The sequence below is a fragment of the Macaca fascicularis genome, chromosome 5 (assembly GCF_037993035.2).
Source record: "Macaca fascicularis isolate 582-1 chromosome 5, T2T-MFA8v1.1".
NCBI classification, from domain to species: Eukaryota; Metazoa; Chordata; class Mammalia; order Primates; family Cercopithecidae; genus Macaca; species Macaca fascicularis.
Genome location: NC_088379.1, coordinates 38,274,286 through 38,291,560, shown reverse-complemented (window position 1 = coordinate 38,291,560; position 17,275 = coordinate 38,274,286). Strand labels below are relative to the sequence as shown.

General features: G+C 42.2%; 1 protein-coding gene across 13 annotated transcripts in view; it reads left to right on the top strand.

The window, feature by feature from the left end:
• TMEM156 (transmembrane protein 156) overlaps positions 1 to 17,275 on the top strand; it is a 62,390-nt gene that overhangs the window by 32,560 nt on the left and 12,555 nt on the right. For 9 of the 13 annotated variants that reach the window (XM_074039563.1, XM_065544874.2, XM_005554687.5 and 6 more), the window contains 3 exons: positions 2,183 to 2,443; positions 7,250 to 7,369; positions 9,763 to 9,846. In XM_074039563.1, coding sequence (XP_073895664.1) covers positions 2,183 to 2,443; positions 7,250 to 7,369; positions 9,763 to 9,846 — 465 coding nt within the window. Of the gene's footprint in view, positions 1 to 2,182; positions 2,444 to 7,249; positions 7,370 to 9,762; positions 9,847 to 16,412; positions 16,584 to 17,275 lie in introns of all 13 variants that reach the window. The other 4 variants (XR_012434782.1, XR_010586793.2, XR_012434784.1 and 1 more) reach the window with 1 other exon arrangement.

The window sequence follows — 17,275 nt, the reverse complement described above, 5'->3', positions numbered from 1 at the left end:
CATATGTCTTTGTTGGAGAAATGTATATGAAAGTCTTTCGCCCACTTAAAAATATTTGATATGTATTTATTTTGCACTTGAGTTATAGGAATTCCTGATGTATTTTGGATATTAACCTTTTATCAGATAAACGGTTTGAAAATATTTTATCTTATTCTGTCGGTTGTCTTTTCACTCTGTTGATTGTTTCCTTTATATGGTCTTCCTACCTGGGCTAGTTTGGGTGTCTTCACATCATGGTGGCCTTAAGGTTTTGAACTTATACATAGTGGTTCAAGGCTCCAGTATGAGTGTTCTGAAAAGCAAGATGGGAATTTCTTTGCCTTTTCTGACTTAGTCATGCAGTGTCACTTCCTCTGCTCTTGATTGGTTATAAGCAAATCACAAACCCTCCCAGATTCAAGGGAAAAGAAACTATTTATTTATGTATTTATTTTTTCGAGACGGAGTCTTGCTCTCTCACCAGGCTGGAGTGCAGTGGCACGATCTTGGCTCACTGCAGCCTCCCCCTCCCAGATTCAAGTGATTCTCCTGCTTCAGCCTCCCGAATAGCTGGGATTACAGGCACGTGCCACCACACCCAGCTAATTTTTTGTATTTTAGTAGAGATGGGGTTTCATCATGTTGGTCAGGATGATCTCAATCTCTTGACCTCGTGATCCACCTGCCTTGGCCTCCCAAAGTGCTGGGATTACAGGCATGAGCCACTGAGCCTGGCTGGGAAAAGGAATTATAAGCAAATTACAAATGCTACCAGATTCAAGGGGAAAGAAATTAGATTCCTTAATGAGCAAATGGTGAAGTTTTAGGGTAACATGTGTGTTATGGATTGAACTGTGTCCTCTCAAATTCACATGTTGAAGTCCTAACCCTCAATACCTCAGAATATGACATTATTTGGAAATAGGGTCATTGTAGATGTAGTTAAGATGAGGTCATTAGGATAGGCCCTAATCCAATATGACTGATCTTCTTACAAAAAAGGAGAAGTTTGGACACAGAGACATGCACACAGGGAGAATGACATGTGAAGATGGAGGCAGAGAGCAGGATGATGCATCTCCAAGTCAATGAATGCCAAAGGTTATCAGCAAATCACCATTAGCTAGGAGAGGGGCCCAGAACACAGCCCTCAGAACAAATCAACCCTGCCAACACCTTGATCTCACACTTCCAGACTTTACAACTGTGAGACAAACTTCTGTTCTTTTTTGTTTTGCTGTGTTTTATTTTGTTTTGTTTTGTTTTGAGACAGTCTCACTGTTACCCAGGCTGGAGTGCAGTGGTGTGATCTTGACTCACTGCAACTTCCGCCTCCCAGGTTCAAGTGATTCTTCTGCCAAGTAGCTACACCTACAGGCATGCGCCACCATGCCCGGCTAGTTTTTGTATTTTTAGTAGAGATGGGATTTTGCCATGTTGGCCAGGCTGGTCTCGAACTCCTGACCTCAGGTGATCTGCCTGCCTTGGCCTCCTAAAGTGCTAGGATTACAGGCATGATCACCGTGTCTTGCCCAAACTTCTGTTCTTTAAATCCCCCAGTTTATGGTACTTTGTTACAGCAGCCCTAGAAAACTAGTACAGTGTGGAACGGGAAATATTGTTGTGACCATATCGGTCACACAATACAGTCTGTCCCACGGGTCACTGGGGAAATGTGTGTATTTTCTTTGAGATGCTCCAATCCTATTCCAACACTACCACTACCTGGTCTCCATGATATTAAAAAATATAATCACCTTATTAATTATTTTTAGGTTGGCTGCAGTGGCTCATGCCTGTAATCCCAGCACTTTGGGAGGCTGAGGAGGGAGGATCCCTTGAGTCCAAAAGTTGGAGACCAGCCTGGATAACATAGCAAGACCCAATCTCTACCAAAAAATTTAAAAAATTAGCTGAGCATAGTGGCACTCGCCTGTAGTCCCAGCTACTCAGGAGGCTAAGGTGGGAGGATTGCTTGAGCCTGGGAGCGTGAGGCTGCAGTGAGCCGTGATTACGCCACTGCATTCAAGCCTGGGCGACGGAGTGGACCCTGTCTCAAAAATATGTATATATTTTTAGTGTAGCTAACTTCTTGTTTCTACTTTCTTGTATAGAAAGGAAGAGATTTATTTTGAATTGTATGTGTTTTCTTGCTATGTATTAATATTTTGCAAATAACAGTTTCTTAATCACTTTCTAGTTCTTATCAGGAGAGGATCAATGGAAGTGAAAGCAAATGATTTTCATTCACCTTGTCAGCACTTTAACTTCACTGTAGCTCCTCTGGTTGACCACTTGGAGGAATATAGCACTACCTGTCATCTAAAAAACCACACTGGAAGATCAGCAATCATGGAGGATGAGCCAAGCAAGGGGAAATCTATAAACCATACTTGTAGAATCATGGAATACCCGAACGATTGTATACACATTTCTTTGCACCTAGAGATGGATGTAAAAAGTAAGTTTTTAAGGAAACTAAAGGGAAAAGGCGTTATCTGATATAGATATATAAAGTTAAGTAAGGGCTATCACATTAACTGAAAGCCAAATAGCTGAAGAATTTTACTGATGAAATAATATAGCCTGAAATAATGTTAGTCTATTTATCTGTTTACTTTTCCTTCAAAGTGTGCCTTTCATGGGGCCTACCTGTAACCTGAGAAAGAAGAGGCATTTATGTGTCACAATTTGAGGAGCACTGGAAAGACCTTCTGCCCCAGAAAATGTTTTTCTTGTTGTTGCAGTGGGGTGGTGGTGGTGGTTTGAGACACAGTCTCACTCTGTCACCCAGGCTGGAGTGCAGTGGCACGATCACAGCTCACTGCAGCCTTGACTTCCCGGGCTCAGGTGATCCTCCCACCTCAGCCTCCTGAGTAGCTGGGACTACAGGTGTGCACCACCACACCTGGTTAATTTTTTGTATTTTTAGTAGAGACGGGGTCTTGTCATGTTGCCCGGGCTGGTCTTGAACTCCTAGGCTTAAGCAATCCACCTGCCTTGGCCTACCAAAGTGCTGGGATTACAGGTATGAGCCACCACAGAATAACTTTGAAACATGCCTATTTTCTGTGCATGAAGTAATACCACCATATTTGTGTACTAAAGGGAGGTATTTCTTTTAAAATATAAATATCGGCTGGGTGCAGTGGCTCACACCTGTAATCCCAGCGCTTTGGGAGGCCAAGGTGGGAGGATCATGAGGTCAGGAGTTCGAGACCATCCTGGCTAACACAGTGAAACCCCATTGCTACCAAAAATACAAAAAATTAGCTGGGCATGGTGGTTTGTGCCTGTAGTCCCAGCTACTTGGGAGACTGAGGCAGGAGAATTGCTTGAACTCGGGAGGCGGTGGTTGCAGTGAGCCGGGATCGCGCCACTGTACTCCAGCCTGGGCAACAGAGTGAATATATATACACACATTGTGATATGCTATTAAAGTTTTGTTTTGAGTTGATTTAACATGTCTTGTCCTTGAGCTGAGAACCAGGCCTGGATGAAATGGGAGTTTGATGTAATGCTGTGAAGATAGGGTGAGGTACAGATTAGGCACCTAGAGGAAAAAATAGAAGATTAAAAGGCAAATCTTACATACTTGCATATCTTAATTCTGTTTAAGGTTGGTTAACTTTCTAGTTACCCTATTCCAAAATACCACAATTATTCCTTTCTACTAAGCAGTATGCCCTACTTCACCCCAAAAATCTATTCCTGAAGAGTATCTTTTGATACATTCATTTAAGGGTGCCTGCTGTATGCTAGGCAGTGTGTCAGGTATTGGGATGGTGAAGTTAGATGACGTGAAACAATCTAAAAGAGGGCGACCCCTCACCTACACCAGCAAGTGCCTTCCAGGGCTACAGGTGCTATGGGAGAGTAATTTGCTGTCCTTTTTGATATTCCAGACATACGGAAGCCTTTCAGATTGCTTTAGAATGCTTTCCTAGAGCTTTAATTATTGTAAAGGTAATGATTTTCAAAATATTACATTCACTTTACTCAGGAGGCTGAGACAGGAGAATGGCCCGAACCCGGGAGGCGGAGCTTGCAGTGAGCTGAGATCCGGCCACTGCACTCCAGCCTGGGCGACAGAGCGAGACTCCGTCTCAAAAAAAAAAAAAAAAAAAAAAAAAAAATTACATTCACTTTAAAGCAAACAGAAACATATAATGTGCATGCATTTTTTAAGATAAATCGTGAGACTTCAAAGAAATTTCTCCTGTGACTAAGTTTTCCCACAGCCCTATAACCTCTGCAATTAGGGGTCATTTCAAGGTGTGTGCGTGTGTGGGGGCTGGAGGATCTGAGTAGATCTGAACAGAAGGATCAGTGCCCTCTGACTGAGGAGTGAATGAGTTGGAAGATGGACTCTGGAAAGATTGCCTAGAGAAGGTGACTGTAGTGAAATCTGAAGGGTAAAGAAGTTTAGATTATAGACATCAAAAACATATTTTTTTCAATGTACATTTGTATATCCATCTAACTGTATTTTACATTTTTTCTAAAATAAAGAAAAAATAAGCACTTCCATAATAATAATTTTAAGATTTTGTGTGTGTGTTCATGGAAAAAAATCCATAAATTCTAATAACAGTTAATTATAGTTAGCAGCTTTTTGGTGTCCACAACTCAGAAAGATAGCAGTGGTGCACAAATATGTACTCTTGTATTCTGCAAAAAGCATATTCATTTTGCCATGTGTAGAAAGTTAAAGGTGGCTGGGCACGGTGGTGGCTCATGCCTGTAATCCTAGCACTTTTGGAGGCTGAGGCGATTGTATTGCTTGAGCACAGGAGTTCGAGACCAGCCTGGACAACATAGTGAAACTCTGACTCTACAAAAAGGATGAAAATAAGCTGGGTGCACACTTTTAGTCCCAGCGATTTCGGAGACTGAGGCAGGAGGATTGCTTGAGATAGGGAAGACAAGGCTGCAATGAGCTGTGATTAGGCCACTGCACTCCAGCCTGGGTAACAGAGTGAGACACTGTCTCAAAAAAAAAAAAAAAAAAAAAAAAAAAAAGAAAAGAAAGTTAAAACTTTTTTCATAGTTTACTCTTCTGTGCAAAAACTAATTTGATCTTGCTTAAAAGCCTTCTCAGCTGGGCACGGTGGGTCACGCCTCTAATCCTAGCACTTTGGGAGGCCAAGGTGGGTGGATCACCTGAGGTCAGGGGTTCGAGACCAGCCTGACAAACAGGAAGAAACCCCATCTCCACTAAAAATACAAAATTAGCCAGGTGTGGTGGTGCATTCCTGTAATCCTAGCTATTCGGGAGGGTGGGGCAGGAGAATCCCTTGAACCTGGGAGGCGGAGGTTGAAGTAAGCTGAGGTTGCACCACTGCACTCCAGCCTGGGCAACAGAGTGAGACTCTGTCTCAAAAAAAAACAAAAAACAAAAAACAAAAGAAAGCAACAACAACAACAAACTTTGTACTTTTGTGGGAGTAAAAGCCTTCTCTATCAGGGGGTGAAACTAAATTTAATCCACTCTGGTAAATTTACTCTAAGACAATAATTTAAACTGTTCCTTTATGTTCCCCCCAGATTTCAGTCTGTTTCCCCTTGCTCCTCTCCAAGAAGGCTGCAGGGATGGGTGGGCAGCGCAGGACCCTAGGAGATACACTCTTCTGAGATCATGCTGGTGGCTGCACTGGCTGGTCTGGTCCCCATTGTGCGTCCTGTGCTATTGTAATATGAAGTTGGTTCTGTTTCCATAGCTTTATCAGTGCCCAATGACACCTTGGTCTTTGGACCCATCCTGACCGTTGCTGGCACTGCCAATGTTCTCTGCCATTTAACTTCATGCTTTTATGTTGCTGCATGAGGAATGCAAGCCTGGCAGCTGAAGAGCATGGCAGAGTCTTGGGGAGGCTGAGCGCTGCCATCCCAATCCACCTCTGCCCTTTTTCTACTTAGCTGCCCCTCTAAGTGAATGCTTAATGCCTATTTAGTGTACATCCGGGTTCCTGTAAAGGGGACACCCAGGTTATGAACCCCACAAAGGCAGTTTATGCCAAGAGTATAAACGTGGTATACATTCTGCTAAGGTGAATAAGTACTAGCTGTGTTTTGTATGCAAAGAAGAGTGTACGCAGGGTGGGCTTAGAAAGTCAGTAGACAGGCCGGGCGCAGTGGCTCACGCCTGTAATCCCAGCACTTTGGGAGGCCGAGGTGGGTGGATGGCCTGAGACCAGGAGCTCAAGACCAGCCTGGCCAACATGGTGAAACCCTGTCTCTACTAAAAATACAAAAAATTAGCTGGGCGTGGTGGCAGGCACCTGTAATCCCGCTACTTGGGAGGCTAAGGCAGGAGAATTGCTTGAACCCAGGAGGTGGGGGTTGCCGTGAGCCGAGATCGCGCCATTGCACTCCAGCCTGGGCAACAAAAGGAAAACTCCATCTAAAACAAAATAAAATAAAAAATGAGTCAGTAGACAGTTGTATGTTAGCTATGATGAGGCCACACTTGCATGAGTCACCGATTCCTGATTCTCCTGGCCAGTGTGTCTTTATGAGACCATGGAAGACCATGCTAAGTTATTGCTGCATGGTGACCGTCCTTCCCATGTTGCCTCATTGTCATCTGAATGGATGAGTTTATACCTGAATCCTTATTAAGTTTAGGCCAGGACAACTACGTTTAATTAACGTATGCACTTGATCTGATCATTGGCCTGCAAAGCACTGTATTTACCACATATTACCCTGTGGAAAGAGGGTCTGATTATTCATTGTCCTCACCACTTATGTGCCTCAGACCAGTCCTTTGACCGCCTGCCTTTCTCTTTCTTCCCCATCTTCCTTGTACTCACTGCATCTTTGTTGATTTGAGGACATAATTTTGGGCTGCCTGGCTCAGGGTCAGAATCATGAATTGTAAGTGGCTCTGATTCTGGGACTGCTATGTTGTGGTCTTACCCTAGTTACAACAACATTACAACTAACGAGGATAGTGAAACTAATATCAGCATAACCAGGATAGTGAAACTAATATCAGCATAACCTGTAAGTGAAATGAATCCTAGAATTTTGGAACCAAATGCATACCCGGAAGCTACCTGCTCAAGTTTTCCCATTTAATACCTTCATTTAATATATCAAGAAAGAATTCAGGAGAGCTAGTGACCCTGTACCAGTGATGGTCATAATTTCAGCTTTTCAGTTCAGGGCAGAATATGTTGTAGAACTCGGCTACCCTGCCACATTGCCTTTTGTCTGTTGAATAATTTTACTGGGTTTTTACAGTATTTTTTTTTCTTTACAGATATCACTTGTTCCATGAAGATCACTTGGTATATTTTAGTTCTATTAGTTTTTATGTTTTTGATCATCCTCACTATCCGCAAAATACTTGAAGGCCACAGAAGAGTGCAGAAGTGGCAGAGTAAGTATAATCCCTGTAGTGCCAAGGAACTCCTGATCTCTTCTTTGGATTTAATTTCCTTTTTAGTTCAATTTAGCATTTCTTGTGCACCTACTGTGTATAAGTGGCGATTCTAGGTAACCCAAGGAATAAAAACATAGATAAGACACAGTTCCAGCATGCAAGGAGCTTCATTCATCTTTCTTCTACTCGGGCAAGTGAGTAGGAGAGGAAGAAAGACTGGGTGAATAGGAAGAAGCTGATGGGCTGGACGTTGAGCAGGGCTTAGTGGAAGTGAGGGCGGAGAGAGAGAGAAGAACAGGTAGTGGGGATAAAGAATTTCAGGCCGGGCATGGTGGCTCACGCCTGCAATCCCAGCACTTTGGGAGGCCGAGGCAGGCAGATCACCTGAGGTCAGGAGTTCGAGACCAACCTGGCCAACACGGTGAAACCCCGTCTCTACTAAAAATACAAAAATTAGCCGGGCGTGGTGGTGCAAGCCTATAATCTCAGCTACTCGGGAGGCTGAGGCAGGAGAATCACTTGAACCCAGGAGGTGGAGCTTGCAGTGAGCTGAGGTCGCGCCACTGCGCTCCAGCCTGGACAACAGAACAAGTCTCAGTCTCAAACAAGAATTTCAGAGTTGGAGATCCTGAACAGAGTGGCTGTAGGTGGTGAGTGTGAGGCAAGTCAACCTTAATAAGCATGGGGGTACCAGATTTTTGGTAGGGCAGATCTAAAAAAAATTAGAAATTAGGAATCGGGACAGTAGGAGCGATGTTAAAAATATTTAATAACTCATATGACCTAGGCACCCACCTATCAGGATGGACATTGATTGTAAATTACTGGTATGATGCTACTGGTGTGTACTCATGCAGATACTGGCTCTACTGGCATGCCCCCATGCATAAAATGGATGACTATCAGGCCCAATGGACAGTTCATAATATGAATAGCTAGTCTCTTAAAGACAGTGCAAAATGTGTCACTATGAGAATAGGCACTAAAAATAAATGGATTTATGTTAGAGTCCTGGTACTACCACTTACTAGCTATGTGACATTAAGCACGTTATTTAAATTATGTGAGCATCCCTTACCTCCTCTGTAAAACAAGGATAATCACCACTACCACACAGGGTTGAGGTAAGGAAATAAAGAGAAATTACTTCCAAAGTTTACCACAGTGTCTAGTGCATAATTAGTTGTCATTAAAGGACAGCAGTATTGTGGTGGTTGTATGATTTCCCAAGGCTCGTTCCTTCTTTACCAGGCAAGGCTGTGTTAGCCAATTCAGTAGGCGGAACAAGTGGTTGCCTCTAGGTTTCAGTAAAGTTGCGATTAATTCTATTGACTAAGTATTTGTTGCAGATATTTTTGAGTGCAGTTTCATATCAAGTGTTATCATTGATACTTTAGTAATAAAGCCTTTTGTGCTGTGGTTAATAACATAATCAATACTGTTTATTTGTAGAATAACCATTTTCAGAGCATTTTCACTAGATTCTTAAAGTATGTAAACAGGATATATGCTATTTTTATTTTATAGATAAAAATCCCCTGAGACTCAGAGAGGTGAAGTGTTTATCCAAAGCTGTGCAGCTAGTAAAATGTCAGAACTAAGACGTAGGGTATTTAGTTTTGAAAAATCTATTATTTAAAGTAAATCTGTGTTATTTATAAATAGTGTATAGTTCTGAGTTTCTTGACCCATTTTTCCATATGAAAAGCTATAAGCAAAGAGAGATAGAAGTGAGCTAGAAAAAATACCTAGAAGGAGACCAGTAGTGGGGAGTCAAATTAAATTCTTACAAATATCTGCCCAAATGACAGACTTAGTGATTTTCAAAGGCTTGCAAATCCAAGCATACAAAGTAATAAAAAATGTCACACTATTTAGGACATTAAATGTTATTGAATATTAAATATACATTAAATATTCTTCACATCATATCTATGTATATAATAAGATAATATACTTTTCTATGTATAAGCACTGTCGCTTTTTTTTTTTTTTTTTTTTTGAGATGGAGTCTCGCTCCTTCACCCAGGTTGGAGTGCAGTGGCACGATCTCGGCTCACTGCAACCTCCACCTCCTGGGTTCAAGCGATTCTTTTGCCTTGGCCTCCCAAGTAACTGGGACTACAGGCGTGCACCACCATGCCTGGCTAAGTTTTGTATTTTTTAGTAGAGATGGGGTTTTACCATATTGGCCAGGCTGGCTTCAAACTCCTGACCTCATGATCCGCCTGGCTCGGCCTCCCAAAGTGCCGGGATTACAGGCGTGAGCCACCACACCTGGCCGTGAATGGCTCCATTCTTTTTCGTAATCCTTTGAACCAACATGGGGAATATATGTTAACAATGTGCTTTTTTACCACCTAAATACTTCATTTCTTTTCTGGGAATAGGTCATAGAGACAAATCTACATCTGTTCTCTTAAGAGGAAGTGATTCGGAGAAACTGAGAGCATTGAATGTGCAGGTTATTTCAGGTAAGTTCTGTAGCATGTAAACAAAACAAAACAGCACTCAGGAAATTCCAAAGCTTCATGGTTTCACCACAGAGTAAACTCAAGATCTGAGATCTGAGCTTATGTAAATTAGCCTTGTATCTGGAATCACAGAGCTGTGGGCAAATGAAATCTAGTTTAATATGTCTTATTATCAGGGGACAGTGACAATCTAAACTATCTCCTTAAATAATGGAAAGTTTGCTTAATTGGCAAGAAGAAATTCATGTGAGTAGGCAGAGGAGAGAAAGCAATAGGGATAAGCCTTAGATTTATTTTTAAATGAGACAAGATACCATTATTCCCCAGAATTGCAAGAAGTAATTGCAGAGTGGGCATGACTTTCGCTGGAGCCTTCACTTAGCAGAGGGTGTCACTGTGTAAAGAGAACTTCTAATAGCCCCAATTAAAAAGCCCCCTGTCCTCTCCTGAGAAACAGAAATGGAATAAGGGAATTCTAATTAGAGCAGGGAAGGGGGCTGTTAGCGCAGATGTTGTGGTTCAATCTCTTTCTTCTAATTGTGAAGCCTCCTTTTGGATTCAAGCTGTCAAATCACATTAAAAAGAGAAAGAGGGAGAGTGTGACATGGACAAAGGCCTCTTCTTCAGCAGAGAGAAATAATATCCTTGACCATGAAAAACCACAGAATTACGAGTGCTGTTACCAAAGCTCCTTGTACATAGAAAGCGAGCAGGCGTCTTTGTACTTTGTGCGAAGTTAGAAAAAAAAGCAAGCTTCAAGTCTGGTGTGTAAACAGTTTTCAAAAATGGGAGGATGTCAAACAAACCTCCAGTCCCCCACCCTACAGCTGCATCGGTAGCGACATAGAGATTTGCACCACATTTCACTGGGGACTTTGTTCACCCTGGGCTTTTGTTAGCCATTTAAATTAGCAGATACACAGAACCCTAGCTTGAGTGCACCTAAGGAGCTCAAATATTTTAAAAATGTAGACATTCTACCTGGCATTAGCAGTGAAATTATTGAGCTACGACTGATAATAAGCATTAACTGAATAATCATTTGACACCAGTTAAATGTGGGGTAAGTTGATGGAAATTTTGTCTAGTCAATGAAAATTTTGTTTAATTAATACATTAAAAGCCACAACGTTGTTTTAAATGGCAAAATTAATTTTTAAAAGGAGAAAATGCATTTTTCCCTGTGCTCCCCTCTTACTCAGTACATGTGTCCAAATAGGAGGAATGTTTTAACACAGTTCTGCGGGGCTTTTTGGTCACCTTAGGAATTCTGGTGGTTTCTGTTTTCAAGTCGTAATTTTGAGCACTGCAGTCTTGTCTAAGAAAAAGTCCATAGTTCCCCTGTCAACCCATATAGTCAAGGGAATCACAAATTTTAAGTACTAGCTAACCACAAGACTAACCTCACAAAGTTGTATTTATGAGCCTGTGACTTTCATCCACCAAAGAAACCTGTCTTAGCCATCCTTTACCTTTAATAGCTCTCACTAAAAATCCTCTGGCTTTATTACCAGGCATATAATATTAATGTTTAGTGTAGGCCAAGGGGTGATGGCCTTTTTTAAATCCAAGAACTCTTTTGAGGCTTAGCATCTTAAAGAGAGAAAGAGGCAGACTCTTTCTTATTTATATTCTTTTAACCTAAATGCAGTCTTTTCCTTCCCTATTATAAGTTGCTTTTCTGAGAGAGAAATGGAAAGGAAATCACGTCTCCCTCGAGTGCCGTTTTTAAGGCCTCTCTTTGTAGTGATGGATTATAGGCAGCAGTGAGAATGTACAGGAAAAATGTGTCAGCGTGGTTCTCTGGAGATGCAGTAACATGGGTAGAAAAAAAAATGTAGTTCAAAGCACTGGTGACTGTGTGTCACATTCAGCAGAAGCAGCTTGTTGTCGACCCTCGCCACACATTCCAGGATGTCTCTCCACTTGTTCATGCATTTAAGAGTGAGTATTGTTACACACACACACACACACACACACACACACACACAGAGAGAGAGAGAGAGAGAGAGAGAGAGAGAGAGAGATAAATGGGCTCGTACTTCTAAAAGAAGCTTATTCATCCTACAAGAGAGAAATAAGGAGAGGTTACCAGGACGCAGGCACCACATTGTGCCTGGCACGTTCTAGGGGCATGGTGGACACTGATGGAATAAATGCATCCTGCTGCTGCGGAAAGAGATGTCAAACCGAATCAAATCCCCATCTTTTATATGTCTCTAATATTTCCCTCCTTGCTTTGAGAAGTGTGAGAGCTTATGTCTTCTGGCTGGGCATTAATCTATTTTCCATATTATTCATTTAGCTATCATCTTCACACAGGTGATCTCTGTCTTATTTATCTGTGGATTGTTGTTGCTAGCATAATATCTGGCACTATAAAAGCTTATTAAATCTCATAAGCCCTAAAGGGAAATGAGTATAGAGTAAAAAGAGAGGATGAGCAAGAAACGAGTCTGAGGGATTGGGAAATACGACAACAAATAAAGAGACAGAGTAATTACAGGGCATAGAATTCCACTTTATTAAAGAAGGCGTAGCATGCTTTGTAGAAGGGCTGAGGATATCAAAGAGTCATAAAAAACATTGACTGCCTTGAAGAAGGGATTTTGAAAGCTATGCAAAAGTAACTCTAGGCCGAGTGTCGTGGCCCATGCCTGTAATCCCAGCACTTTAGGAAGCCGAGGTGGGAGGATCACTTGAGGCCAGGAGTTCAAGACCAGCCTGGGCAACATAGTGAAACCCTATCTCTACAAAAAAATAAACAAAATTAGCCAGGCATGGTGGCACATGCTTATAGTCGTGCTACTCAGGAGGCTGAGGTGGGAGGATTGGTTAAGCCTGGGAAGTTGAGGCCACAGTGAGCTGAGGTCACGCCACTGCACTCTAGACTGGATAACAGAGCAAGACTGTGTCTCAAAAAAAAAAAAAAAGTAACTTTAAAACTTACCCCTAGAATCAGTGCCTAATGGGTTGTCCATGTTGGGAAACCAAAGCCAGGGGCAGGAGGAGTGGATTAGAATCTGAATCGCTGGGTGCAAATGATAGAAGCCCACTTGACTGACTGCAGCGAGGACATTTATTGGAAAACCAGTAGGTAGCCCACGGAAACGACAGGCAGGCTAGGGAATCTGAGCGTGGAAAATAAACAGGCATTAAGGTGGGGGAGGGCAGGAAACCAAAAATACAGCCCAAGTTGCATGTCAGGAATGGTCTTGTGAGAAAGCCTCTGCTGATGTCCCCCCACTCTGAACTGCTGGGGCCACCCCTCTGACTGCCTTGCAGCTTTGCATCTTGCCTCAGGATTGCAAGCTCCAAGGAGGGGTGTTAGGGGAGGCCATACAGTGGTACTCTGGGTGTCGGGAAGCAGGGAGAGGGGACAATATCTGCCCTTCTGGCTTTCTGCACACTTGTCATCACCCCTGACATGTACACATGCTGGACTGTCAAACAAATATCGACAATATCAGGTTTCCGGGATCAGAGTTTCCATCCACTCGTGCTGCGTGGGTCAGTGAAAAGTTCATTTCATATCTCTCCTACATGTCCATTAAAAAGAGTGAAATCCTTGAAACTTGAAATTCTTCACCGTTGTATTAGTCAGGGTTCTCTCGAGGGGTAGAACTAATAGGACAGATGTCTTTGTAAAGGGAAGTTTATTAAGGAGCATTGACTCACATGATCACAAAGTGGGGTCCCACAATAGGCCATCGGCAAGCTGAGGAGTAAGGAAGCCAGTGCGGGTCCCAAAGCTGAAGAACGTTGGAATCTGATGTTTGAAGGCGGGAAGCATACAGCACGGAGAAAGATGAAGTCCAGAAGATGTAGTCAGTCTAATCTTTCCACGTTCTTCTGCCTGCTTTCATTCTGGCTTCATGGCTGCTGATTAGATGTGCCCACTCAGATTGAGGGTGGGTCTGCCTTTCCCAGTCCACTGACTCAAATGTTAATCTCCTTTGGCTACACCCTCACAGACACACCCAGGAACAATACTTTGCATCCTTCAATTCAATCAAGTTGACACTCGATATTAACCATTATAACCATTCAGTATTTAACCAATATTTATTGAATACCGACTATGGGCCAGCCATTATACTAAGCATTGGTGTTATAGTGGCACATACCATATGCACGGTCCCTGCCTTTATAGAGCTTCCAGCATAGTTAAGGAGATTCTACCTGTGGGTGACGTAGGAGAAGGGAAACTAATATCTCATTAAGCACCTTCCATGTGTTCTGTACTTTCATGCACATCATTTCATTTGATTTCAAAAGAACTCCATTTTCTTCCTAATGAGAAAACTGAAGATAAGAGAGTTTAAGTAACTGGTTGATAGCTGGTTTCTAACAGAGCCAGGATTCAAACTCAGTTCTGTCCAACTGATGCACTTTCTAGCATGCCACGTAATGTCAGTAGTGAGCTGGGAGACTGGGGGTTCAAGCCACAGATCAAAAGTCTTCCTGCTCTTTTGCATTTAACACCGGAAACTGAGACGAAACATTTTCTCTATATAAGGCCGTAAGAGCTTGTGTGTGACAATGTGAGTCATCCTCATTGTGGCATTGGCTGAAATTTTCTTGCAATTAATGTGGGTGGGTTCTGAGGGAACATGAAGCAAAAGAAAACGGAGTTTTATTGTGAAAGAGAATTACTAAATGTCAAAAGGAAGTGGATGACCCCGTAATTTATATTACACCAAAATAAAACTAATGGCAATGTAAAATTATAATTTGCAACATGTTTATGGCCGGTATAATAAAGATTAAGCAGGTTTCAACTTCCTGCAGATGAGAAGATAAATTACTGGTGCCAGATGTCCTGGAACCAAGCAAGATAACATGAAAATTTAATTTTTACTTGCTTAACTATCTTGTTTATGACTCTTAAAATACAGATTTGGGTTCATAAAACAGGAAAGGTTACAGCCATCTGCTTAGTTGCAGAATGGATCAAAGTGAAGAGGATGATTCTTTTTGCAGGAAGAAATTCACAAATGTGAAGAATCTATAGGCGGACTAGGATGATTTATTCTAGTCATTCATTGAATGCCTTTACGTGACAGGCATTTATGCCAGGTCTGGAAGAATTGATGGTAAAACATGTGCACATAAACATCTCCTTCATCTTAATATAGATTGTCCCTGCCTGAACCATCCCGCCTCTCCTGCCACCCCCTACAAACCTGCTCCCCTCCCACCCTGACATTGGCTCGTTAGCTCCCATCCTTCCCATCTGATCTTGGCTTAACTAACAAAGTTGTTTCAGGCCTCCTAGACTAGGTTGATTCTCCTTATGACACACCCTCATAACGCCAGACATCTTTCTTTGCAGCGACAATCACTGTTGCTATTTTACATTTTTGTGTTATTGTGGTTTGTGTTATTATTTGGTTAGTGTTTCTTCCACGAGCGAGTTGGCTCCTTGAGGTCAAGGACACTATCTGATGATACTCATCACTGCATCCCCAGCTCATAGCGTAATGCATATATATGGGCACATCGTAGGTACCCAATAAATATTTGCCAAATAAATACAATTCTACATTGACTGTGTTGAAAGAATGACTGCTGCTGTCTTACAAAAGCCTTTCACATACTTTTACCTCTAACTTACAACTTTTGATTATGCTTATCCAAAATAATAAAAAGAAAATGGTTAAACACTTCATCAGTTTTATCCTTATGGAGCATTAAAGATATCTGCAGTGTGAATTAACCAGAAACTGAATCAGTGGCTCAGAATATTGGCAGCTGTCAGTTCAAGATGTTTTTTTCTTTTTAGTTAATTCTGGAAAATTTTGCAGTCATTTATTTTCCACCCTCATTTTATCTTCACATTGACTAGATTTGGAGCAGATGACTAGTTTTAGGATCATTGTTAATAACAGATGGAACTTTGAACATGGGATGAAGTTGGCACCTGGAATAACAGAAATCTGTTTTAAGCAGCCATAATTGGTTCTGTTAGCCCTAAAAGGCTACTCGCTATCTTGGGCTTACAGAAAACTGCCAATGTTTTTATGTGATGAAAAGGTCAGAATGATGTATAGCAATATTGAAGTTCTGCATTTCTATGGTAATAAGGAGACATAATTAAGACTGGAAGGTTTTTTGAAGCCAGATCACAGAACTGAATAAAAATCACTAAGCCGTCAGAAAATTTGCACAGCTGTCTTGGCCTAAGTAATCTATGGAGATTAACCTGAATTCCTTCATTTTTGGCAAAGCTCTTGTGAGGAAACCCAAGTACTTCGTGGATAACAGTTTAGATATTTATTGCCATAGTTTCCACAAAGAGTCATGATGGCTGCATCTCCCAAAGTGTGACGGCGAAAGGAAGGAGCTAGGGACATCATTTCCAAGGTCAGCTACCCATAGGCCTCCCCTGCTGAACATATATATGGCTCCTACTAAATTCTGTGCATGCCCCCTGGGAGGGCTTAAAAGATGCTGGTGAAAATATTTTTTGTGCTTGATAGTGCTTTCTATTTTTCCAAGTGTAATATATAAAAATTCACCATTCTCATCTCATTTTATCCTTACCTTTATTTTCCTCCTTTTAGCCTCAAGGCAGCCACACTAGCTTTGCAAAAGCCACAGGGAAGTGATCTTGGTTGCGCAGGTGTCAGTCCCCACTGCCAAAACTTTGAACGGAACGTGTGGGGCAAGGCCAGGACCCTGCCAGGATTGGCCGCTTGGCCACTGCTGCCCACAAGGCTGCACAGGGGCCTCAGGTCAGTGAATCTATCTGGTCCAGTGCTTCCCTTTAGGCCTGGGGACTTAGCCTCCTGCAATGGCAGCACACCAAGAAGGATCCATTGTATGATGCAGTTCACACCAACAGGTTTATTAAACCTCAAGGCCAGTGCATTCATCCATAAAGGATGATACAATTGAGAGAAATGCAGACCAGACGCTTCTGACAGCAAACGTATTTTCTCTCCCAAGACAGATCCATGTGGGAAGTCAAATCACAGCAAAGCGTTGTTGGTTAGGTCTTAAAACGCATTCCCTTGCCAGACCAGGTGCCGTGGCTCACACCTGTAATCCAACATTTCAGGAGCCTGAGGTGGGAGGATCCCTTGAGCCTGGGAGGTCAAGGCTGTAACGAGATGTGATTGTGCCTCTGCACTCCAGCCTAGGTGACAGAGCGAGACCCTGTCTCAAAAGAAAAAAAAATGCATTCCTTTGGCAGATAGCTTGAGACCTTTCTCCCCATTTTAGGGTTAGCCTGACAAGCTCATTTAACAGAGAGGTTTTAACGTTTAACAAGCTTCGGTTTGGGAATAATTTTTTGAGGATGAATTTGTGTGTCTGTGTGCAGATCGTGTGCTGATTTTATAGATTAAAATCAGGGGAACATTTTATATTTCTTACCCCTAAATCGTGGGTGGCCCTCTAGAATTGCTCCTTGAACTGCCTGAAC